Consider the following 23,526-nt stretch of genomic DNA (forward strand, 5'->3'; position numbering starts at 1 on the left):
GGTACATCCCGGCACGCTCCGTGCCGGGCCCGGTGCGACCGCCGCCGACGTGAAGAGAAAACCTCCTGCTGGCTGAATGAGCACTCGTCGACTTTATTAGAGGAATCGAAAATACGGAGCGGGCGAGGGGAACAAAGGAGAGAAGCGGGGGTGGTTGGTGTGCCCCGGGGTGAGGCTGGCACCATGCGGGGAAGCTACACACGGAGGGTGGCGTCTCTGGCTCCTGCGACGCCTCAAGACCCGGGAGGTCACGGGCGTCTCCTCGGACGCCCCCTCTCCGGGGTGGGGGTCGCGACCCCACGCCTTTACTTCCAGCGACCTCCGACCTTTCCCTTGCCGCGCCCGCCCTTGGAGCTGCTCGCGGTGGCAAAAGGTGGTGGGGGTGGGGGCAGGGGTGGGGGGAAACGAGGTGAGTCTCCGTGGCGTCGCACTCGTCGTCGTGGCAACGAGGGTCGACGTCTCGTCATCGTCTCGTCATCGTCATCGATCGCTGTCGTGACCGCCGCGCTCATCACGTGGTTACTGTGACGGTGACGACCGTGAGATTTATGGAATCGTCGCGATCGCCTCGTTTTCTCGCAGTCGAATTGAGCAGTGGCCCATGCCACATCGTTGCCGCCGTAATCCTCGCCCCTCCGTCACTGTCGCGATGAGCACCGTCGCGATCGGTAGCATTGTCCGTCGTCTCGAGCGTTGCCACGCGTGAAAGCGTTTTATCTCAACCCAGGGGACGTGTTATCGCCGTGAGCGGAGCAAACGGGAGGAGGCGGAGGAGGAGGCGGAGGCACGCGAAAAGCCGTTAGAAAGGAGCAGCTCCACACAATCGCACTCCAACCACAGCAACCGGCGAAGCGACGCACTCCTCCTGCATGCCGGCAACACCGCGCTTTGCCAGTCATCAGCAACCCCCCCCCCCCCCCCGCAGCCTCCTGCCAGGGGCAGAGAGGGGGGGGGCACTGTGACCGACACAATGGTGCACGGCACACGGCTGCTGTCCTCCGCACGGAACATAGGAGTTGTCGTCGTGTCTTGAGCGGAGGAGGTCGTGGTGGCGGTGGCTTGGTGGTCGGCGAGCCTCGGGGCCGGCAAAGCCGTCGGGACGCCCTCGCGAAGGCGATTTTAAAACACGCGAACTCGGCCTTACCTGTGCGGCAGGTGAGTCGGTCCAGGTGTGTTCGCCTGTGTGCGCGCGTGTGTCATTTGGGGGAGCGGTGGGGCAGCGGTTGTTAGCGGCGCTGCGCTACGAACCCGGCGACCCGAGTTCGATTTCCCGCTCGTGTCACGATTTTTCTGAACCGGTCCTGGGCCTCCCCTAGGTCCACTCGGCCTCAAGTGAGTACGTGCGTAGTGCTGGCCACCCACCCTCTACGTGTACCGTACCGCTCCTCGTAGGTGCTGCTCGCTAACAGCACTTGCCCCAACAGTCTGTCAAGGCTATACGGAGGATTCCGGTCTTTGTGTCTTTCGGCGAGTGTCTGTGTGTGCCTGGCTCTTTGTATTTGTCATGTCGGGGTCTTCGTGCGTCCGTGTGCATTTGTCCGTGTTTGCCATGGCATCGCTCGTGCCTGTGCGTCCGGCGTTTTTCACCGCATGGATCGGTGGCGTGCGCTGTGCCCGGTCGCCCGGGTTTGATTCCCCGCCGTGGCTTACAACAGCGGCGTATGTCGGAAACCCCGGGGCCTACACGAGCACCTGGTGCGGTGTGTTTATTTTGATTCCGCACTGGGGACACAAAGGCGGCCGGGCGTGGTGCCGTCCACCCGCTTCCTGGTGTGCCTTCCTGCCCGTCGTGCTCGCTGACGGCACTTGCCCAACAGTCTCCTTCCAAGGCTATACGGGCAGCATCTTTGGCTTTGCCTACAGTCATACGGGGTGCTTAAAAAAAAACCGTTAACGTGTACATGGGACTATCGTTTTTCATGGAAAAAAGAACGGAGAATAGGAGAACACGGTCACAAATGTACGGGACTAGCTTCAAAAAAGCCTCCCACTTGTTCGCCATCGTTGTCAACGCTACGCCTGGAATCTTCTCCAGGTGGTCTCCAGAGCCCCCGAGGCAGCAGCACATGTCACGTGGTTATTGTTGAAAATTCTCGGAAGCGTTCACATTTTTTGCTAAGCACCCTGCAGTTTCGCCCCCCCGCCCCCTGTTCATCGCCGGCCGCGGCAAGTTTCACGCACCGCGCCACCGATTCCGGCAGCCCGGGTTCGATTCCCCGGTCACGGCCGACGACGGTGATACCCTCAACCCAACGCAAACGTTAGCCCTGGCGAAACGGGCGGCTGCGGTGTTGGGCTTCGCCCATGGCGGCCTCGACAGGGCGCTCGCTAAACACCGCCTCGTCCCGGCGGATCTAGGCCAGGGGGCCTGCAACCTGCGGCTCCGATGTCGTGACGTTGTGCGTTGAGGACCACCGTCTCGTATTCGCCACAGTGCGTCGCGGCTATTGAAATAATCGATCGATTTTTTTTTTAGTTTTTTTTGTACAGGATTCCCAAAAAAAAATTGGCTAATTATTTTGATTGCGAGTGTTTAGTGCGTGTCCGTGACCGCACTTCGCAGCCGATTGTTGCTCGTGTGGGTTTGTAGACTGACGTGGATAACAACAACAAAAGCCCCCCAATGTGGTAACCGGCTCGTAAATACAACCGCCACCTGCCCTCCCGGTGGAGCTCCCCGTTGGACCCCCTTGCACGGCTTGTGTGGCTATCGGAGCGGTGTGCAGGGCGGTCGGTACAGCTGGGCCCAGAATGCAAGGGGGTGGAGGGGGGGGACTGCGAGGACTAGAGGGGAAAGTAAGGTCAGGACGGGTGGCGGAGGGGGTGGCCATGCCAGTCCTCTCACAGATGCCAGGCTCGGTAGGGAGAGCGGGAGGCAATGGGGCAAGGTGGGGGGGGGATGGTGGGGGGGGGAATTTAATTTTGTTGGAGCAGGCAGTGCCGGATTATCCAAGTAGCAAAAGTATCATCATATGGCTACGGGCCATATGATGATACTTTCGAGCTATCAATTCCGGTGCAGTGATTCTGCACTTGCTCTATTACTATAGTACTATACCGTCTTCAACTTTTGCGAACGACTGGGTGTTTAAGATTAGCGATTTGTCGTATTATCTGGGCTTCATAACAAATGAAAACACGCGATTACTTTACTGTGCAAGTAAAAAAAATGTTGCGTTTTAATATCTTTTTGTTAACTTTATTTCGGGCCCCTTTAGAACACATGCTACAGGACCCCCGCACTAGCTTAGTCCGGCACTGGAAGCAGGGGGCCCATGCCACCCACGCTAAAGCCACAGAATCAATCGGCCCAGTGACCTTCATTCAACCCAGGCGGGTGGAAGTTTGAGATACGAATTATCCCGACTTTAAATCAAGGGAGCTGGACGATTACATTTCGTCTGAAGAGGCGTAAGAAGCTATGAGGTTTGGGTTTTATTTTCAAGGGGAGACGTGGGGGGTGGGGGCGGTGTTTACATTCGCAGCGAATGTAACGTGCATGTCATTTAATTCTGCGCGCTCTCTTGTCAGAGTCTGGATGCGTCATGTCGCTGGAGCGCCGTGTCTGCATGTATGCTGAACTTCTTTCGCGCCGTATGTAGCCAACCGTGCGAAAGCCGCGGGGTCCGAGCGTCGCCATCGGAAACCGCCCCGAGCCGCTCGACAAATCGGTGGAAGTCGTCGAGAAGTCGGATGAAGATGACGTTTGAACGCTCATCTCGAGCAAGATATAGTTTAAAAAAAATAGAATTATTGGTGAGCTGTACTGAACTGTCGCGAAGATGGGGGGGGGGAAAGCGGCGCTCTTTAGTTGCGAGCGCATGGGTTGAAATCCTATGCCAGGTTTGTCTTCACATCATCATCGTCGTCGTCAATGTAACCCTGATCTCTCATCAGGATCATCACCATCCATCGAGCTGTCCCATCAAGTATCACTACATATAATAATCTCCGTCACCAATCGACCCATCGTGTATCATATTCGAGCTCGATAAGTGAACCGCATTTGCGGGGGGGTTGTGTGGGGGGGGGGGGAGCATCAACAGCGGCTGTCGTACGCCACAGCAAAATGGAATTTCCACCGACGGCGGCCGAACAGAACGTCTGGCCGTTTCACGTTTGTCACAAGCGCGACGGCTCGCCATCGTCACGGCGCTTCAGGAATCTTCCACGATGAAACAACGACGTTGCTTGTGATTGTTGTTACTCCTACCGTTAAATACAAGTAACAGCCGTTGGGGTTAAAGGAAGATTCACGCCATTAGTGTGGGGGGGTGGGGGGTGGGGGGGTGGCCACGCTGGGTCACGTTGCGTCACGTCACTGCACGCCGGTGGGGGGTAGTGGCGGTGGTGGTGGTGGGGGGGTGGGGGTAGTAGTGGTGGTGGGGGTGGGGGGGTGTTTTGGTGGAGGTGGGGGGGGAGCACAGTGGAACTCACTATTTGCTTTGTGCATCCTGCACCCGAAGTCGCAGCACATTAGCCTGGAAATGAAACAGCGTTCATTGCGGTCACGCCGCGGGATACAACTGCGTTTATCCCGAGTTGTGGCCCAGGTCCGAGTCTCGAGACTCACCCCCCCCCCTCTATCTCTCGCTCTCTCTCCACGTTTGGCCGACGCAAAACGGCACGCGGTTGCCGACCCATGAGCCTCGTCCCCCGCCAGACCTCCTAGTCAGATGCTGGATGCTCGAGCAGGGGAGGGCGGGGGTCGAGGCCATCTTAGCGCGTGCTTTGCGTGAGTGACCCACCACAACCAGCCGCCACGGCCTTGCCAGGAGTTCTGTGCCGTGGCGAGATGTTAACTACCTCGCCTGGTGTGCAGGAGGTCGTGGGTGCAATCCCGACCCTGACAACGCCTGCTGCTGCTGTGTATTTGAAGTTTGCGGTGTCTCTCTCCACGTGGCGAGATGTTAACTACCTCGCCTGGTGTGCAGGAGGTCGTGGGATCAATCCCAACCCTGACTACTGCTGCTGTATATTTGGAGTTTGTGGTGTCTCTCTCCACGTGGCGAGATGTTAACTACTTCGCCTGGTGTGCAGGAGGTCGTGGGTTCAATCCCGACCCTGACGTGGGTTCAATCCCGACCCTGACGACGCCTGCTGCTGCTGTGTATTTGGAGTTTGCGTGCCTCTCGCGTGGATTTCTTTTTCCCTCTCCAAGTCCTCCCGAGTCTCAAATCTCTTTAGAAGGAGGGTCCAGCGTTGGGATGTTTTGCCAATTATTGAATTTTGCCAATTGCAGCCGAGGATTGGTGAGTCGTGCAGATTTGTGAAACCCCCCCCCCACCACCACACAGTCTAGGCCTAGATACAGTCCTAGTGCCAGATACTGGCCTAGCACTAGGTACAGGCCTAGGGGCTAGATACACTCCTCGGACTACCTGTATACGCCTAGGGCTAGGTGAGACATCGCTGCCAGGTAGTGTGGCGATGGCAGTACAGCAAATGGACTCTTGAATGTGTTGGCGCAGAGCTTTGAGTGCTATCCTCTCGTACACATGGCGGGGTTTTCTCCGGGTCGCTCCGGTTTCCTTCCAAACATGCAAAAACAACTTCTTGCAAGGGCATGTGCCAAATATCCCAACACCGCTGCCTAGGCTTTTGACCGCTGTGCCCGCTTTTGTGCAGCTCCTCTGGTTGCGCCCGCACGTTGTTCGGCTGCGATGCCCGACGTTTCGCTCCGCGCTGCTGGAAGCTGCTTCAGGAAAACGAATTCGGTCCCTGTGAAGAGGCTCTCGGAGCGTGGGGCGCAAAACGTCGGACCTCGCGGCCAAATCGTGCGCAACACGATCCGGGACACAGATCGTAGAACCCCGGGAACAAGGTTGCCCTGACTTGGATAAATAAAGAACATTGTGATGATTATTATCGATAAGAAGTGAGCATATGGTGCGGTAATGGTGGCATTTTTAAAATAAATATATATAAATCCGTCGTGGGCAGCAAAATGGGAGACCCGTAGGCTCGGGCTTGCGCAGGGGGACCCAAAGTCGGCCATGGCGGACGGCCATGGGGAAAAGTTCCGGACCGCGGTGGGCAGCAGCAGCAGCAGAGACGCGGCGGTGTCCCGTCGAAAAGAGGGCAGCACGGGAGCGTGAACCCGGCCGCGTGCCTGCCGCAGATTTCCTACCTGCTGAGCCGCGTCCGTGACTTCTGGCATCGTCGAAGCACCACCGTGGCCCCCCGTCACGTTGAGCCCCCCTGTCCCACTTACCGGCGTGGCGACGGTGGCGGGGCTTTCTAAATGCCTACCGAACCGTGAGCGTGTGAGGTACCATGAGGCGGACGTGCAGCGGCCCCAAGATGGAGCGAGGGCCCTTCGAAAGAACAGGGGCCCACGCCCGCCAAGGCGATGATGTCACGTGCCATGCGCCTTGTGACATCATCCCGTTGCCCGGGGCCGCCCAGCTATACGGATGAAGCCTATTGGGCCGCGGCGATGATGTCACGTGCCATGCGCCTTGTGACATCATCTCGTTGCCCGGGGCCGCCCAGCTATACAGAGGAAGCCTTTTTGGGCCAAGGCGACGATGTCATTGCGCGTGACGTTGCGTCATTCGCCGCATGACATCGTCTATCATCGTCGTCGCCCGGTGTCGTTCATTCGCCGAGCGGGTGGTGAGCAGCGAGGCAGCGGGGGGGGGGTCGGCAAAACAACGCAAAACCGCCCTCTGAAAACTCCACTCGATTCGCATCCCTGCCGAAGACTTTCCCACCCCTCCCCCCGGAGGCGACCTCAGGGGAGACCCCCGATCGCCCCGGGGGACTTTGGCGTGAGGAAGCGGCAGCCCTTCACCTCAGGTCTTCCATTGACAAGGGCGGTTGGGGCCGATGATGAAAATTGACCACTTCTCCCCCACCCCACAACCGGTGGGACTTTTTATCGATTGCGATTTGGAGTTCGCAATAAAAAAATAATTAAGTTGCTATTTTGATTTAAAGCTTTCGTGACTGCAGGGATTCATATTTTTGGTTCTCTCGGTAAAGTCACGTAGAACGGAAACAATAAAATAATTAAAATATAAAACAATATTTTTATTGTTTCCCTTCTACGTGACTTTACCGAAAGAACCCATAATATAATTACGTTGCTATTGACCGTCTCGTTTGTATTATGTGTGTAAAGTTTAAAAAAGTCAAAAGATTAAGCCATCTCATTTGTTTATATGGGCAGTTTGGTCGCTCCGTTCAGTGTGGATAATTTGTCGGCGGAGAGCTGAAGACGAGACTGGAGATGAACCCAGTAGCGTAGAGTGTCGCTTTCGTGCGGAGTGAAGCGTGGCATGCGGCGGAGAAACTTTGAGGCCGGAAAGTCTTCAGAGACGTGGGTTGTGGCGTCGATCGGAGCAAACCGGTTGGGTGGACGGGAAAAAAAGGGGTAACGGAGGAGGAGCAGGTTCGGGGGGGAGAGTCGAATTCGAGCGATGCAGAAGAGGCCCTCGGATGTGGGGTTTTCGTGGTTCGTTCTCAAGAGGTTGAGCGCTCGACAAAGGGAGCTCTGGAAGGAAGGGAAAGAGGCCGAGCAAGAAGCACCGCCGCTTCACGGCTTCAAGAAAGGGGCCGGACCCGGCAACGGTGACATTACGAAGGTTCGGGGCCGGAGAGGACGCGGCGGAGCTCGAGGCAGTGGGCCGGCAACGGGGGAGCACCGAAGGAAAAAAAAACCTGAGGTGGACTTGGTAGCCTCATCAGCGCGGAAGCATGGGCCGGGGGCGGCCGCTCAAAACGAGCAGACGGAGGGCGCCGGGGGAGCCTCCGGCGAGGTCGACGAATCGAGCTTCGATTTTTCTCAACAACAACAACAAAAATCGATCGCGAAAAATCTGGCGCACCCCCGCCCGATTTTTCCGATCCGGTGACAAGCGGCAGAGCACGGCGGTTGCGGCGGCGGTGGGGGTGGCGGTGGCGGTGGGGTGGCCGTGACTTTGCCGACGAGGGAAAAAAAAAGCAGCTCGAGCGGCGATCGCGACGATCGCCGGCGCTCGGATCGTACGATCGGAGCGGGGGGGCCTCGAGAGTGACGGGCGCACGTGCACACACACGCGCGCAAGGAACCGCGGTGGGAATAGCGGCGCGGCGAGAGAGAGCGCGCCACGTGACGGCGTCCGCCACCTTGCACCGGGTCAAGCCGAGCTGCGGCACTATCTAATAATAAAAATATATATGTGCGTGTGTAAAGAGGCGACGCTTCAGGCATTGGCCCTTCCTCATAGCACACGGCGCACATGGCAAGCAGCACCCTGCATCCATAGCACCCTGCATCCATAGCACCCTGCATCCATAGCACCCTGCATCCATAGCACCCTGCATCCATAGCACCCTGCATCCATAACACCCTGTATTCATAGCACCCTGTCTTCATAGCACCCTGTATTCATAGCACCCTGCATTCATAGCACCCTGTATCCATAGCACCCTGTATCCATAGCACCCTGCATTCATAGCACCCTGCATTCATAGCACCCTGCATTCATAGCACCCTGTATCCATAGCACCCTGTATTCATAGCACCCTGTATCCATAGCACCCTGTATTCATAGCACCCTGTATTCATAGCACCCTGTATCCATAGCACCCTGTATCCATAGCACCCTGTATCCATAGCACCCTGCATTCATAGCACCCTGTATACATAGCACCCTGCATTCATAGCACCCTGTATACATAGCACCCTGTATCCATAGAACCCTGTATTCATAGCACCCTGTATCCATAGCACCCTGTATCCATAGCACCCTGCATTCATAGCACCCTGTATACATAGCACCCTGCATTCATAGCACCCTGTATACATAGCACCCTGCATTCATAGCACCCTGCATTCATAGCACCCTGTATCCATAGCACCCTGTATCCATAGCACCCTGCATTCATAGCACCCTGTATCCATAGCACCCTGCATTCATAGCACCCTGTATACATAGCACCCTGCATTCATAGCACCCTGTATACATAGCACCCTGTATCCATAGCACCCTTTACAGGGGCGGCCTATCGCTGCCCACGGCGGGGCGACTCCCGTGTGGCTCTTTCTCGCCCGTCGCTAACTCCGCGGTGCCGCCACACTTACGACTTGGCCGCAGCGTCGAAACGGTTTTGCAGGTTTTGCACCTGGGAGGGTGGGGTGGTGGTGGTGGTGGGATGGTGGTGGTGGTGATGGCAACAGTGGTAGTGGTCGTGGTGGTGGTGGTGGTGGTGGCAACAGTGGTGGTGGTGGGATGGTGGTGGTGGTGATGGCAACAGTGGTGGTGGTCGTGGTGGGATGGTGGTGGTGGTGGCAACAGTGGTAGTGGTCGTGGTGGTGGTGGTGGTGGCAACAGTGGTGGTGATGGCAACAGTGGTGGTGGTCGTGGTGGGATGGTGGTGGTGGTGGCAACAGTGGTAGTGGTCGTGGTGGGATGGTGGTGGTGGCAACAGTGGTAGTGGTCGTGGTGGGATGGTGGTGGTGGTCGTGGTGGGATGGTGGTGGTGGTGGTGGCAACAGTGGTGGTGGTGGTGGCAACAGTGGTAGTGGTCGTGGTGGGATGGTGGTGGTGGCAACAGTGGTAGTGGTCGTGGTGGGATGGTGGTGGTGGTGGCAACAGTGGTAGTGGTCGTGGTGGGATGGTGGTGGTGGTGTTTGGATGGTGGTGGTGGTGGTGGCAACAGTGGTAGTGGTGGGATGGTGGTGGTGGTGGTCGCAACAGTGGTAGTGGTCGTGGTGGGATGGTGGTAGTGGTCGTGGTGGGATGGTGGTGGTGGTCGTGGTGGTGGTGGCAACAGTGGTAGTGGTGGAATAGTGGTGGCAACAACGGTGGTGTTGGGATGGTGGTGGTGGTGGAAGTAATGGTGGTTGTAACAATGATTTTGATGGTGTTGGATAATTGGCGATGGTGGTGACGGAAGTGGTTTTTGGTGATGGAAGTGAGTTTAGCAGTGGTGTTGATGGGGGTGATTGTGATTGTGATGATGGTAATGGTGGTTATAACGGTGACGGTATTTGTGACGATGGCATCATTGACGGGTAATGGCGATGGTATCGGTGATGATAGTGGCAATGGTGATTGAGATGGCAGTCAAGACACGTGTGGCACCATTGAGATGTTCAAATGTGAGAGGGGGAGAAAGTCACATGACATGTTAGTGGGGTCAGCGGGAGGTCAGATCGTGCCAGACAGCACTGTGCTATCATCTTATCTATCACTCATTTCCCACGAGACCAATTCATTGACCGGTCACATGTTATATTTTAGTTGTTAAAAGCAATCCCCGTACGGTTACTGTCCAGCTATTATTTTTTTTCCAGTTTTATCTCAACATTAGAGCGAATGTGCGATGGTTTACGAGTCCGCAGGAAAGTCACGGCGTGGGAGATACATCTCGGCCCGAAACCGACCGCTCGAACTTACACTTCCAAAACGTGGCTCTCCCGGCGTCGTGATTCGCGCTCCGCGTAACCTGCCCTGCGGATCGTGCCAAATGTTTGCCAATCTCCCTTCCCTTCCTCCCCGCCATGGGCGTCGAGGTCGAGCCGTACCCTGGCGGACTCGCCGGGGCGAATGCAGCGCAGCAAAGTGCCGACTAATATCGGTCTGCAATGCGGGACCTTCCTTGCCGGCGTTACGTTATAACAATAGGTTTTACCCTTCGTGGCTATAAAGCAGGTGTTAACAATCGGTTTCACAGCCAGTGCCCATGTATAATTATCGGAGCGTGTTTTTTTTGTTATTTGCATGTTCACACCACAAGTGTGGTTAATGCAGACAGGATTCCTGTCTTATTGCCAGAAAGGTCTGTTCTGTCGGTCTGTTGCATCTGCACGGGGACAGAGTTTTGCCCCCATCGGACGCGCGGCGTTTTCACCAGCTGGTTGTAAGCATCTTAATGTATACGTAGAGGACCGGAGGGCGTGGACATCTGCTCGAAGTCTCCAGCCTTTTGCCGTTCGGACCACGCTCCAAGGCTGTACCGCGTTCGACGAAATTGCTCGGCAACTTCGTGGTAAACGTTGGGAGGAGATTCGCCTCCCCGCGGACACCAAGAACCTCATCCGGGAGCGTTGGTGACAACTCTGGAAGTAAATCTTGCTAATGTCAAAAGTATTTTTTTTGGGGGGGGGGGGCGGGAGGGGCAGGGGCGTGGGGGTAGGGGGGCGAAATCGCTGTAAATTAGGTGGCGGGCTTCGGTGCGAGGCTTCACAACTTCAAAGCACCGCCTTTGGGTCTCCTTCCGGCGAATTCTTAGGGCAATCGAATTTACGACGACGTGAGCCCCCCCCCCGAGGTTTCTTTCCCTCCTCCCCCCCTCCGCGTTTTGTGTTTGTCGAGCTCCCGAGGCGCGGTGCTCCCCGCGCGTCCGATCGGCGCGTCGCCAGGGGGGACCCCTCACCTCGTACTTCTGCCTCTTGAGCTGCTCCTGGAGGTCGAACTTCTCCGACTCGAGCTGTGTCAGCCACAGGTGCATCTCGTTCGCCTTCTCCCTGCCGACGAGACGACGACACGCAGAGCGCAGCGCGGGTCACCGGCCGTCGTCGTCATTATCGGCGGCGGCGGCATCGTCGTCGCCATCGTCATCGTCGTCGTCATTATCGGCGGCGGCGGCGTCGTCGGCGGCATCGTCGTCGCCGTCGCCATCGTCATCGTCGTCATCATTATCGTCGGCGGCGGCGTCATCGTTGTCGTCATTATCATCGTCGTTGTCATCCGTCGTCGTTGTCAATCGTCGTCATCATCGTCGTCATCGACGTCATGATCGTCATCGTCGTCAGCAGCCGCGATCGATCCACTGCGGGATGAAGGCCTCCTTCCCTAAGCCGATGCCATCATCTCTCACGATGCTGACGTTTAAAAATCCACCCAGCGGTCCTCTCCACTGTTGCCAATCATCGTCAGCAACATCATCATGCTCGCCGTCGTATCCCATCTGCTGCTGCTGCTGTCCCCGTGTCGCTCCTTTTCCGCTCCCGAGTCCTCCGCTCCATCGTTCATTCGCTCTTAACTTTAACACCACGCTCTAATCGAACTCCAAAAGAAGACGCTGACAGGTGCGGGAGAATTGTCAAAGAGAGAGGAAAAATTGAAGAGCGAGAGGAGAGCTCGAAAAGTCCTCGCACACTGGCGGTCAAAGAGGAGGGAGGAGAAGGACTTGCGTCCCAGACGAGCCGATCTACGACGGAGAAGCGATGTTCGCCTCGTCCGGCCCGAGAGACGACGGGGCCTGACGAGGAGGTGGCCTACTTGAGGCCAACCGGAGGTTGCGAGATTGAACGCGAGAGCGAGAGCGGGAGGCACGCCACCCGATTTACGGGCGTCCGCTTTGCGAAACGATCGCGCGGGCACGCACATTGGCGAATCGCGGCAGCGCGCCGCGAGGCGGTCCAACGAGAGGCCTCGCGACGTCGTCATCAACGGTGCCCCTGCTGCAGTGGCAGCAGTGACGCTGCAGTGACGCTGCGGTGACGCTGCGGTGACGCTGCGGTGACGCTGCAGTGACGCTGCAGTGACGCAGCAGTGACGCAGCAGTGACGCTGCAGTGACGCTGCAGTGACGCTGCAGTAAGCAGCAGTGACGCTGCAGTGACGCAGCAGTGACGCTGCAGTGATGCAGCAGTGACGCAGCAGTGAAGCTGCAGTGACGTGTCAAGGAGTACGCTAAACGCGCCATGAAATCAGCACGACTGGCTGACGTAGGGTGTGAACGAAGTTCAACATACGTACAAGATAAAGTGGCCATGTTGCAGGGTGCTTCAAAAACATGTTTTTAACACTTCTGAAAATTTGCAACAACGCCAGAGGAAATGTTCCCACCGGGCTCTGGGGACCACCTGGAGAAGATTCCAGGCGTGCGATGACAACGATGGCGAACAATCGGGGACTCTTCGGACTTTTTGAAGCTACTAACATTACATTCGTTACCATGTTACAGTCCATTAGAAACGATGATCGCATGTGAGTGTTAGTCATTGCCTTGAAGCACCCTGGTACAGATGGAAGCAGCTCCAACCCCTGGGTAATTTCTCGAAGCCGACCGCAGCCCGCCGTGACCTCTCACCTGAGCTTATCTTCGGCGAGGTGGTCGATGTTGAGGGCTTTGCGGCGCTCAGCCAGAATCTTTCTCTTCTTCTCTCTCTCCGTCATCTTTTTACTGCCCTTGCCTCTCTCCGCCTGCACCGCACGCGGCAAATCCATGCATTAGAACGAACAAATCAATGCTGCACAAACGTTTCCGCCCCCCCCTCCCCTCCCCCCCCCATGGCGATTCGCGCCACCGGCGTCACGGCCACGTGTTAAAGGGAAGGGGGCCCGCAGGAACGGGGCTCGCAGAGCTACCGCTGAAGCGCCTTCACGTGACCACTGGTCCACACGACGGACGGGGGGGGGGAGGGCGGGGACCTGCCATGTAAGAGTTCTTCACGTGACAAATCAAACCGTTATAGGGACTCCTCTATTTACGAGTTAGGTTCCAGAGGTGTCCATTCGTAAGTCGGTTTGTTCATAAGTCGATTCCAAACGTAATGTACGACGTGCACACTAAACTCTCCTATAGATGTAGATGTCACTCGTTCTTGTAAATGTCACTCGTTCTTCATGTTCTGTAGATGTAGATGCCACTGGTTCTTCATGTTCTGTAGATGTAGATGCCACTGGTTCTTCATGTTCTGTAGATGTCACTCGTTCTTCATGTTCTGCAGATGTAGATGCCACTGGTTCTTCATGTTCTGCAGATGTAGATGCCACTGGTTCTTCATGTTCTGCAGATGTAAATGTCACTCGTTCTTCATGTTCTGCAGATGTAGATGCCACTGGTTTTTCACGTCCTGTAGATGTAGATGTCACTCATTCTTCATGTTCTGCAGATGTAGATGCCACCGGTTATGTTCTGTAGATGTAGATGCCACTGGTTCTTGACGTTCTGTAGATGTAGATGCCACTGGTTCTTCAAGTTCTGCAGATGTAAATGTCACTCGTTCTTCATGTTCTGCAGATGTAGATGCCACCGGTTATGTTCTGTAGATATAGATGCCACTGGTTCTTCACGTTCTGCAGATGTAGATGCCACTGGTTCTTCACGTCCTGTAGATGTCACTCGTTCTTCATGTTCTGCAGATGTAGATGCCACCGGTTACGTTCTGTAGATGCCACTGGTTCTTCACGTTCTGTAGACGTAGATGCCACTGGTTCTTTACTTTCTGCAGATGTAGATGCCACTGGTTCTTCACGTTCTGTAGATGTAGATGCCACTGGTTCTTTACGTTCTATAGATGTAGATGCCACTGGTTCTTCACGTCCTGTAGATGTAGATGCCACTAGTTCTTCACGTTCTGTAGATGTAGATGCCACTGGTTGTTCACGTTCTGCAGATGTAGATGCCACTGGTTCTTCACGTCCTGTAGATGTAGATGCCACTGTTTCTTCATGTTCTGTAGATGTAGATGCCACTGGTTCTTCACGTTTTGCAGATGTAGATGTCACTGGTTATTCATGTTCTGCAGATGTAGATGCCACTGGTTCTTCACGTTCTGCAGATGTAGATGCCACTGGTTCTTTACATTCTGCAGATGTAGATGCCACTGGTTCTTCACGTTCTGCAGATGTAGATGCCACTGGTTGTTCACGTTCTGCAGATGTAGATGCCACTGGTTCTTCACGTCCTGTAGATGTAGATTCCACTGTTTCATCATGTTCTGTAGATGCCACTGGTTCTTCACGTTTTGCAGATGTAGATGTCACTGGTACTTCACGTTCTGCAGATGTAGATGGCACTGGTTCTTCACGTTCTGTAGATGTAGATGCCACTGGTTCTTCACGTTCTGTAGATGTAGATGCCACTGGTTCTTCACGTTCTGCAGATGTAGATGCCACTGGTTCTTCACGTTCTGCAGATGTAGGTGCCACTGGTTCTTCACGTTCTGCAGATGTAGGTGCCACTGGTTCTTAATGTTCTGTAGATGTAGATGCCACTGGTTATTCACATTCTGTAGATGTAGATGCCGCTGGTTCTTCATGTTCTGTAGATGCCACCACCGCCATCTATTGCACGGCGGTTGAACTTACGACTCTCGGTCCGAACAGGCAACTGGGCACACGGACCAGGTTTATTAGTATCTCTGAAAGTTCGTGAGTCGAATGTTCGCACGTAGAGGAGTCCCTGTATATTACTTCTCAAGAGATGTACACCAGCAACATGAACCTTCGAACTAAATTTAATGCGAGGGGTTTACTTCACTGATCACACACCCCACGTCATACCACACACCCATACCCAACACAGCACCGCGCAGCACACCACCGGCACCACGCACGTACCACATCTTTTCTGAGCAAGTTTCTTAAATCCACCCCTCCTCCACCTTCCCTGCCTGTGTCCACCCAGAAAATGTCTCCGGGGGATCTTTAATGTCCACGGTTAGCACACACCACGCAGTATTAACCAGGGCGGCCCGCCGGATGGGAACCGTGGAAACTCTGCAACAAACGGCAAACACACGACCCGCTGGGGCCGTGTCGCCACTGCCCATCGTCAGTATGAAGCTGATGACGACGTTGATGATGATGACGCCGTTGATGATGACGACGTTGATGATGACGACGATGACGACGTTGATGATGACGACGTTGATGACGATAACAATGATGAAGACATTAATGATGATGACGTTGATGACGACGACGATGATGATGACGATGATGTTGATTAGAGCAATGATAACAATGATGACGATGTTGATGACGATGACGACGTTGATGTTGATGACGATGACGACGTTGATGACGACGACGACGACGATGATGACGACGTTGATGATGATGACGACGTTGATGTTGATGACGACGTTGATGTTGATGACGACGACGACGACGTCGCCGCTGCAAGCGGCCGCCGGGCTCCGTATCACGGGGCACGCCGTGGTACCCGCCCCGTCTCCGCGGTTACCTTTGCGAGGTATCCTCCGTACTGCGCCGTCCTGTCCGTCAACACCTTGCGCTTCTTGGCGTCGTCATCCCCCCTCCGCTTCATGTCCGCCTCCTCCTTCCGCACCTTCTCCTCCTGCGACAGAGACAAAGGTGCCCCGCGTAGCCTTCAACTCGCTGCTGCTGCTGCTGGGGCGAGCGCCGTTTGCGGGAACCGGCGTGCCGCGGAGGCGGGCGGAACGCTCGGAGCGCACGGCGAGTTCACGGCACACGTGGCCACGTGTGAGCGCACGGGGGGGGGGGGGGGGGGGAGTCACGGGCAGGCGCACGTGGCCAGGAGATGTTAGCTACCTCGCCCGCTATACAGGAGGGTCGCGAGTTCGATCCCTACTCTGACGCCTGCTGCTGCTGCTGCTGTGTATTTGGAGTTTGCGTGTTTCCAGCCCTGTGGCCGCGTGGATTTTTCTCCGGATTCCCCCTGGAGATAAAAGCATTGAGAGTATTTGGCTGCTATAAATCTCCACGCGATAAGCCGCTTCGGTGAGCTATCATTTGTGGCCAGGTCGCTTCTTAAAAATAGCTGTACAGCTCAGTGGGCCTTACCTGGTAATATACAAAAAATAATGCATTGTCCACTGGAACGGCCCAGCAACGGCTCAGGGTTCCCACACCCTCTGGACGTGTAAAGCTGCTGCGAGTGAGCGAGTGAGGGAAGGTGTGAGCGATGGAGTGGGTGAGGGAGTAAGAGAGCGAGGGAGCGAGTGAGCAAGGTAGCGAGCGAGGGAGTTGGTGAGGGAGTGGGTGAGGGAGTGGGTGAGGGAGTAAGAGAGCGAGGGAGCGAGCGCGCGAGTGAGGGAGTTGGTGAGGGAGTTGGTGAGGGAGTGGGTGAGGGAGTGGGTGAGGGAGTAAGAGAGTGAGCGTGTGAGTGAGGGAGTTGGTGAGGGAGTTGGTGAGGGAGTGGGTGAGGGAGTGGGTGAGGGAGTAAGAGAGCGAGGGAGCGAGTGAGGGAAGGTGTGAGCGATGGAGTGGTTGAGGGAGTAAGAGAGCGAGGGAGCGAGTGAGCAAGGTAGCGAGGGAGTTGGTGAGGGAGTGGGTGAGGGAGTGGGTGAGGGAGTAAGAGAGCGAGGGAGCGAGTGAGGGAAGGTGTGAGCGATGGAGTGGGTGAGGGAGTAAGAGAGCGAGGGAGCGAGTGAGCAAGGTAGCGAGCGAGGGAGTTGGTGAGGGAGTGGGTGAGGGAGTGGGTGAGGGAGTAAGAGAGCGAGGGAGCGAGCGCGCGAGTGAGGGAGTTGGTGAGGGAGTGGGTGAGGGAGTGGGTGAGGGAGTAAGAGAGCGAGCGTGTGAGTGAGGGAGTTGGTGAGGGAGTTGGTGAGGGAGTGGGTGAGGGAGTGGGTGAGGGAGTAAGAGAGCGAGGGAGCGAGTGAGGGAAGGTGTGAGCGATGGAGTGGGTGAGGGAGTAAGAGAGCGAGGGAGCGAGTGAGCAAGGTAGCGAGGGAGTTGGTGAGGGAGTGGGTGAGGGAGTGGGTGAGGGAGTAAGAGAGCGAGGGAGCGAGTGAGGGAAGGTGTGAGCGATGGAGTGGGTGAGGGAGTAAGAGAGCGAGGGAGCGAGTGAGCAAGGTAGCGAGCGAGGGAGTTGGTGAGGGAGTGGGTGAGGGAGTGGGTGAGGGAGTAAGAGAGCGAGGGAGCGAGTGAGCAAGGTAGCGAGCGAGGGAGTTGGTGAGGGAGTTGGTGAGGGAGTGGGTGAGGGAGTAAGAGAGCGAGGGAGCGAGCGCGCGAGGTAGCGAGTGAGGGAGTTGGTGAGGGAGTGGGTGAGGGAGTGAGGGAGCGAGCGTGCGAGTGAGAGAGTTGGTGAGGGAGTTGGTGAGGGAGTGGGTGAGGGAGTGGGTGAGGGAGTGGGTGAGGGAGTGGGTGAGGGAGTGGGTGAGGGAGTGGGTGAGGGAGTAAGAGAGCGAGGGAGCGAGTGAGCAAGGTAGCGAGCGAGGGAGTTGGTGAGGGAGTGGGTGAGGGAGTAAGAGAGCGAGGGAGCGAGCGCGCGAGTGAGGGAGTTGGTGAGGGAGTGGGTGAGGGAGTGGGTGAGGGAGTGGGTGAGGGAGTTGGTGAGGGAGTTGGTGAGGGAGTTGGTGAGGGAGTTGGTGAGGGAGTGGGTGAGGGAGTGGGTGAGGGAGTAAGAGAGCGAGGGAGCGAGTGAGCAAGGTAGCGAGTGAGGGAGTTGGTGAGGGAGGGAGTAAGAGAGCGAGGGAGCGAGCGTGCGAGTGAGAGAGTTGGTGAGGGAGTTGGTGAGGGAGTGGGTGAGGGAGTGGGTGAGGGAGTGGGTGAGGGAGTGGGTGAGGGAGTGGGTGAGGGAGTAAGAGAGCGAGGGAGCGAGTGAGCAAGGTAGCGAGCGAGGGAGTTGGTGAGGGAGTGGGTGAGGGAGTAAGAGAGCGAGGGAGCGAGCGCGCGAGTGAGGGAGTTGGTGAGGGAGTGGGTGAGGGAGTGGGTGAGGGAGTTGGTGAGGGAGTTGGTGAGGGAGTTGGTGAGGGAGTTGGTGAGGGAGTGGGTGAGGGAGTGGGTGAGGGAGTAAGAGAGCGAGGGAGCGAGTGAGCAGGTAGCGAGCGAGGGAGTTGGTGAGGGAGTTGGTGAGGGAGTGGGTGAGGGAGTAAGAGAGCGAGGGAGCGAGCGAGGGAGTTGGTGAGGGAGTTGGTGAGGGAGTTGGTGAGGGAGTTGGTGAGGGAGTTGGTGAGGGAGTTGGTGAGGGAGTTGGTGAGGGAGTGGGTGAGGGAGTAAGAGAGCGAGGGAAGCAGAGCGCGCGAGTGAGGGAGTTGGTGAGGGAGTGGGTGAGGGAGTGGGTGAGGGAGTGGGTGAGGGAGTAAGAGAGCGAGGGAGCGAATGAGCAAGGTAGCGAGTGAGGGAGTTGGTGAGGGAGTGGGTGAGGGAGTAAGAGAGCGAGGGAGCGTGTGAGTAAGGGAGTTGGTGAGGGAGTTGGTGAGGGAGTGGGTGAGGGAGTAAGAGAGCGAGGGAGCGTGTGAGTAAGGGAGTTGGTGAGGGAGTTGGTGAGGGAGTGGGTGAGGGAGTAAGAGAGCGAGGGAGCGTGTGAGTAAGGGAGTTGGTGAGGGAGTTGGTGAGGGAGTGGGTGAGGGAGTAAGAGAGCGAGGGAGCGAGTGAGCGAGGGATTTGGTGAGGGAGTGGGTGAGGGAGTAAGAGAGCGAGGGGGCGAGTGAGGGAGTTGGTGAGGGAGTGGGTGAGGGAGTAAGAGAGCGAGGGAGCGAGCGAGGGAGTTGGTGAGGGAGTTGGTGAGGGAGTGGGCGAGAGAGTAAGAGAGCAAGGAGCGGTACTGACCGCCTGTCTCGCGAGGCGATCCTTCTCCTTCTCGGCACGGATCCGCTGCTGTTCCGATCTCTCCGAACGGCGCTTCTCCTGCGGGGCACAAAGAGGGCGGATCGCCGGTTTGAAAGGCGCCCGCTCGCGATCCCGGCTCGCTCGGGTTGCCACCTGCCCGCGTCTTCCCTCCCCACAGGCTCGTCCCTGTCCTGGGAAATCCCGAAGGTCTTCCCACGGAGCAGTTCAGAGTCGCGGGTTCTGCCGTCGAGGCAACGCGTCAACGCGTAGTCCGCTCCTTTCGCTCCTATTACATCTTTTTTTTTTCCCCGCGATATGACCCCGGCGTATTTTGTACCTTGCGGTTGGCAAATAGCGGATGGGGGTGGAGAAAGAGAGAGAGAGAGACGGCACAGGACATGCGAGGAGATAGAGAAGCAGAGAGAGAGACACACACGCGGATGTGTGGACAGAGGGAACCGGTGAGAGACGCGGTACAGGAGATGGAGAGAGAGAGGGAAGCAGCGAGAGACACGTGCACGAGAGATGTGTGGTGGAGAGAGACGTGGAGATAGAGAAGCAGAGAGAGAGAGACACACACGCGGATGTGTGGACAGAGGGAACCGGTGAGAGACACGGTACAGGAGATGGAGAGAGAGAGGGAAGCAGCGAGAGACACGTGCACGAGAGATGTGTGGTGGAGAGAGACGTGGAGATAGAGAAGCAGAGAGAGAGAGACACACACGCGGATGTGTGGACAGAGGGAACCGGTGAGAGACACGGTACAGGAGATGGAGAGAGAGAGGGAAGCAGCGAGAGACACGTACACGAGAGATGTGTGGTGGAGAGAGACGTGGAGATAGAGAAGCAGAGAGAGAGAGAGACACACACGCGGATGTGTGGACAGAGGGAACCGGTGAGAGACACGGTACAGGAGATGGAGAGAGAGAGGGAAGCAGCGAGAGACACGTACACGAGAGATGTGTGGTGGAGAGAGACGTGGAGATAGAGAAGCAGAGAGAGAGAGAGAGACACACACGCGGATGTGTGGACAGAGGGACCGGTGAGAGACACGGTACAGGAGATGGAGAGAGAGAGAGAGGGAGAGAGAAGTTGGGTTCGTTTTTACCTTGACTTGGCGCCACAGTTCATGCGCCGCATTTAAAATGCAGAGCCGAAGCAACCCAGCGGAATAATGGTGGAGCGGTCGGCATCGTTGGGCATGGGTGGTGGTGGTGGTGGTGAACAGGCGAGGGAAGGAACCGAACAAAAATGAAACTGTGAACGCAACGCGGCTTACGATCCTGGCTTTGAGGGCGATGAGCTCCTCCTCTTCCTTCTGACGCTTCTCAAAGTGAGCGGCGATCAGCGTCTGCAGCTCACCCAGGTCCTTCTCCATGCGCTTGCGGTGGAGGTCCTGCGGGGGCGGCGGGGGGGGGGGGCGAAAGGGCAGTCAAGAGGGAGGGCGGTCAAAAGGGCAGTCAGAGGGAGGGCAGTCAAGAGGGAGGGCAGTCAAGAGGGCAGTCAGAGGGAGGGCAGTCAAGAGGGAGGGTACTCAAGAGGGCAGTCAGAGGGAGGGCAGTCGGAGGGAGGGAAGTCAGAGGGAGGGGAGTCAAGTGGGAGGGCAGTCAAGAGGGCAGTCAAGAGGGAGGCCAGTCAAGAGGGAGGACAGTCAAGAGGGCAGTCAGAGGAAGGGCAGTCAGAGGGAGGGCAGTCAGAGGGAGGGCAGTCAGAGGGAGGGCAGTCAGAGGGAGGGAAGTCAGAGGGAGGGGAGTCAAGCGGGAGGCCAGTCAAGAGGGAGGGTACTCTAAGAGGGCAGTCAGAGGGAGGGCAGTCAGAGGGAGGGAAGTCAGAGGGAGGGGAGTCAAGAGGGAGGGCGGTCAAGAGGGCAGTCAGAGGGAGGGCAGTCAGAGGGAGGGCAGTCAAGAGGGCAGTCAGAGGGAGGGCAGTCAGAGGGAGGGCGGTCAGCACGGAGGGCAGCCAAGAGGGAGGGCGGTCAGCACGGAGGGCAGCCAAGTGGACTGCCGCGCCACTCAGCGACCACCCGAGATGACGCGGGAGCGGCTCTCAGTGGGGAACACGCGATCACAGGCCCCCCCCGCCCCCCCCCCCCCCCCCTAATTGGCCACGGGTTCCCAGCGGCCGCGGTGAATGTTCGGTGGCCCAGGGGGCTTCTCACGTCGAAGTCCACTTTGTCTCCCTCCGGCATCTTGGGCATCTGCATTTGCGGCGGAGCGAACGGCCTGCGGGAAGAAGCCGAGGAGCGGGGATCGTTAGGCTGCGGTCATACCTTGATGATGCTGGGTTGTGATTACTGGCGAAACGTCGTACTTAAGATTGCGGATGTCGTGGCTTGGCTCTCCAAACGCACAACCGGTGTAGTGCCGTACTCGCGACGAATTGGCCACGTTCTGTTAACGCGAGAAACGTTACTAGTTGGCTGTGTCGGGTGGTGGCGGGTTTTAACGGCACAACGTTTATGTATTTACACGATCTAACCCCAAGCACCTCTTATGAATACACAAAGGGTGAAAACTCCGCGCATCATCATCATCATCGTCGTCCTCGTCGTGCTGCTGTCAAACCCAACTGTGGTTTCAAATGGCGTAGGTGGCCCTCTGCCGCCGATGATTGCGTATCGGCGCAGAGTGAAGTCCACTTTTGAGGCGCAAGGCTCGGCGCCCAACACGATTTGCGGCCTGCAGCGGCCTCACAGTAGGAGGCGACGTTGCAATGGGACACCACGGTGGCTAGGAGATGTTAACTACCTCGCCTGGTATACAGGAGGTCGTGGGTTCGACCACGACCCTGCCGCCTGCTGCTGTATATTTGGAGTCTGCGTCTCTCAATATCATCACAGTGGCTAGGAGATGTTAACTACCTCGCCTGGTATACAGGAGGTCGTGGGTTCGACCACGACCCTGCCGCCTGCTGCTGTATATTTGGAGTTTGCTTGTTTTCCCCGTGGTCACGTGGATTTTTCCGGGTCCTCCACATTTAGAATGGACGTCACGCGTTTCGAGTTGTGCGGCTGCTATAAATTTCCACGTGACGATAAGCCCACCTCGTTAAGCTATCACTTGCGATAGCCAGGTCGCTTTAAAAGTTGTATCTTCTTCTTCACGTTCTGTAGATGTAGATGCCGCTGGTTCTTCACGTTCTGCAGTTGTAGATGCCGCTGGTTCTTCACGTTCTGCTGATGTAGATGCCGCTGGTTCTTCACGTTCTGCAGATGTAGATGCCGCTGGTTCTTCACGTTCTGCAGATGTAGATGCCGCTGGTTCTTCACGTTCTGCTGATGTAGATGCCGCTGGTTCTTCACGTTCTGCAGATGTAGATGCCGCTGGTTCTTCACGTTCTGCAGATGTAGAGCCGCCGGTTCTTCACGTTCTGCAGATGTAGATGCCACCGGTTCTTCACGTTCTACAGATGTAGATGCCACCGGTTCTTCACGTTCTGCAGATGTAGATGCCACTGGTTCTTCACGTTCTGCAGATGTAGATGCCACTGGTTCTTCACGTTCTGCAGATGTAGATGCCACCGGTTCTTCACGTTCTGCAGATGTAGATGCCGCTGGTTCTTCATGTTCTGTAGATGCCACCACCGCCATCTATTGCACGGTGGTTGAACTTGTGACTCTTGGTCCAGAAGGACAGTTGGACATACGTACTGACATGTTTGTTTGTATCTCTGAAGGTTCGTAAGTGGAATGTTCGTAAGTAGAGGAGTCTCTGTATATAAAACTTGGCATTAATATTAACGTCCCGACGCAAGATACTGCGGCTGCCCATTGGCAGGCTTTGACCAGCTGCACTGTCTGGTTTGTGACCTTGCCATACCCTGCCAGTTCGCTGCCACCAACCGAATGTCAAGAATGCGTTTGTTTATTATTGGACGCATGCGAGGCACGCAACCGCAGCGCCACACGGCAAACACGCTCCGTTGGAACCGGACATACGAGACCAGGTTTGTTCACCTATCCCTGACGTTTCGACCGCTTGTGTTGCGATCGAAACGTCGGGGATTTTTTTTTGCTTTTATTATTTTCAATTTATTTTTACTTCAAAATGTTTTTATTTAATTTTACAATTTTTATCGTGGGTTGTTTGCTTTTATTATTATTTTAAATGTATAATTTTATTATTTATTATTTAAACGTGTAGATTTTAATTAGATTTCATTATTTTTATTTAAATTTAAAAAACATGCATATTCTTTTCCTGTTTTCTATTCACGTGACTTTACCGAAAGAACCAAGAATATGAGTCCCCGTGCGCGTTGGCCTGTGCGTGTTCCGCATACTCACTTTGGCTTTGGCCTTTCTTCTTCTGCAAGAGACGACGGAC

General features: G+C 56.1%; 1 protein-coding gene across 1 annotated transcript in view; it reads right to left on the reverse strand.

The window, feature by feature from the left end:
* Nucleotides 1–77: 77 nt before the first annotated feature.
* LOC116956460 (uncharacterized) overlaps nt 78–23,526 on the reverse strand; it is a gene marked incomplete at its 5' end in the record, with an annotated part of 42,207 nt that continues 18,758 nt past the window's right edge. The window contains 9 exons of the mRNA XM_032978115.2: nt 78–354; nt 4,438–4,481; nt 11,368–11,458; nt 13,029–13,141; nt 15,912–16,025; nt 19,202–19,279; nt 20,481–20,597; nt 21,360–21,423; nt 23,487–23,508. Of these exons, the coding sequence (XP_032834006.2) occupies nt 306–354; nt 4,438–4,481; nt 11,368–11,458; nt 13,029–13,141; nt 15,912–16,025; nt 19,202–19,279; nt 20,481–20,597; nt 21,360–21,423; nt 23,487–23,508 (692 nt within the window). The remainder of the gene's footprint in view (nt 355–4,437; nt 4,482–11,367; nt 11,459–13,028; nt 13,142–15,911; nt 16,026–19,201; nt 19,280–20,480; nt 20,598–21,359; nt 21,424–23,486; nt 23,509–23,526) is intronic.

Source organism: Petromyzon marinus, chromosome 65 (genome assembly GCF_048934315.1).
Source record: "Petromyzon marinus isolate PM22_M1 ecotype Great Lakes invasive population chromosome 65, UKy_Petmar_22M1.pri1.0, whole genome shotgun sequence".
Taxonomy (NCBI): Eukaryota; Metazoa; Chordata; class Hyperoartia; order Petromyzontiformes; family Petromyzontidae; genus Petromyzon; species Petromyzon marinus.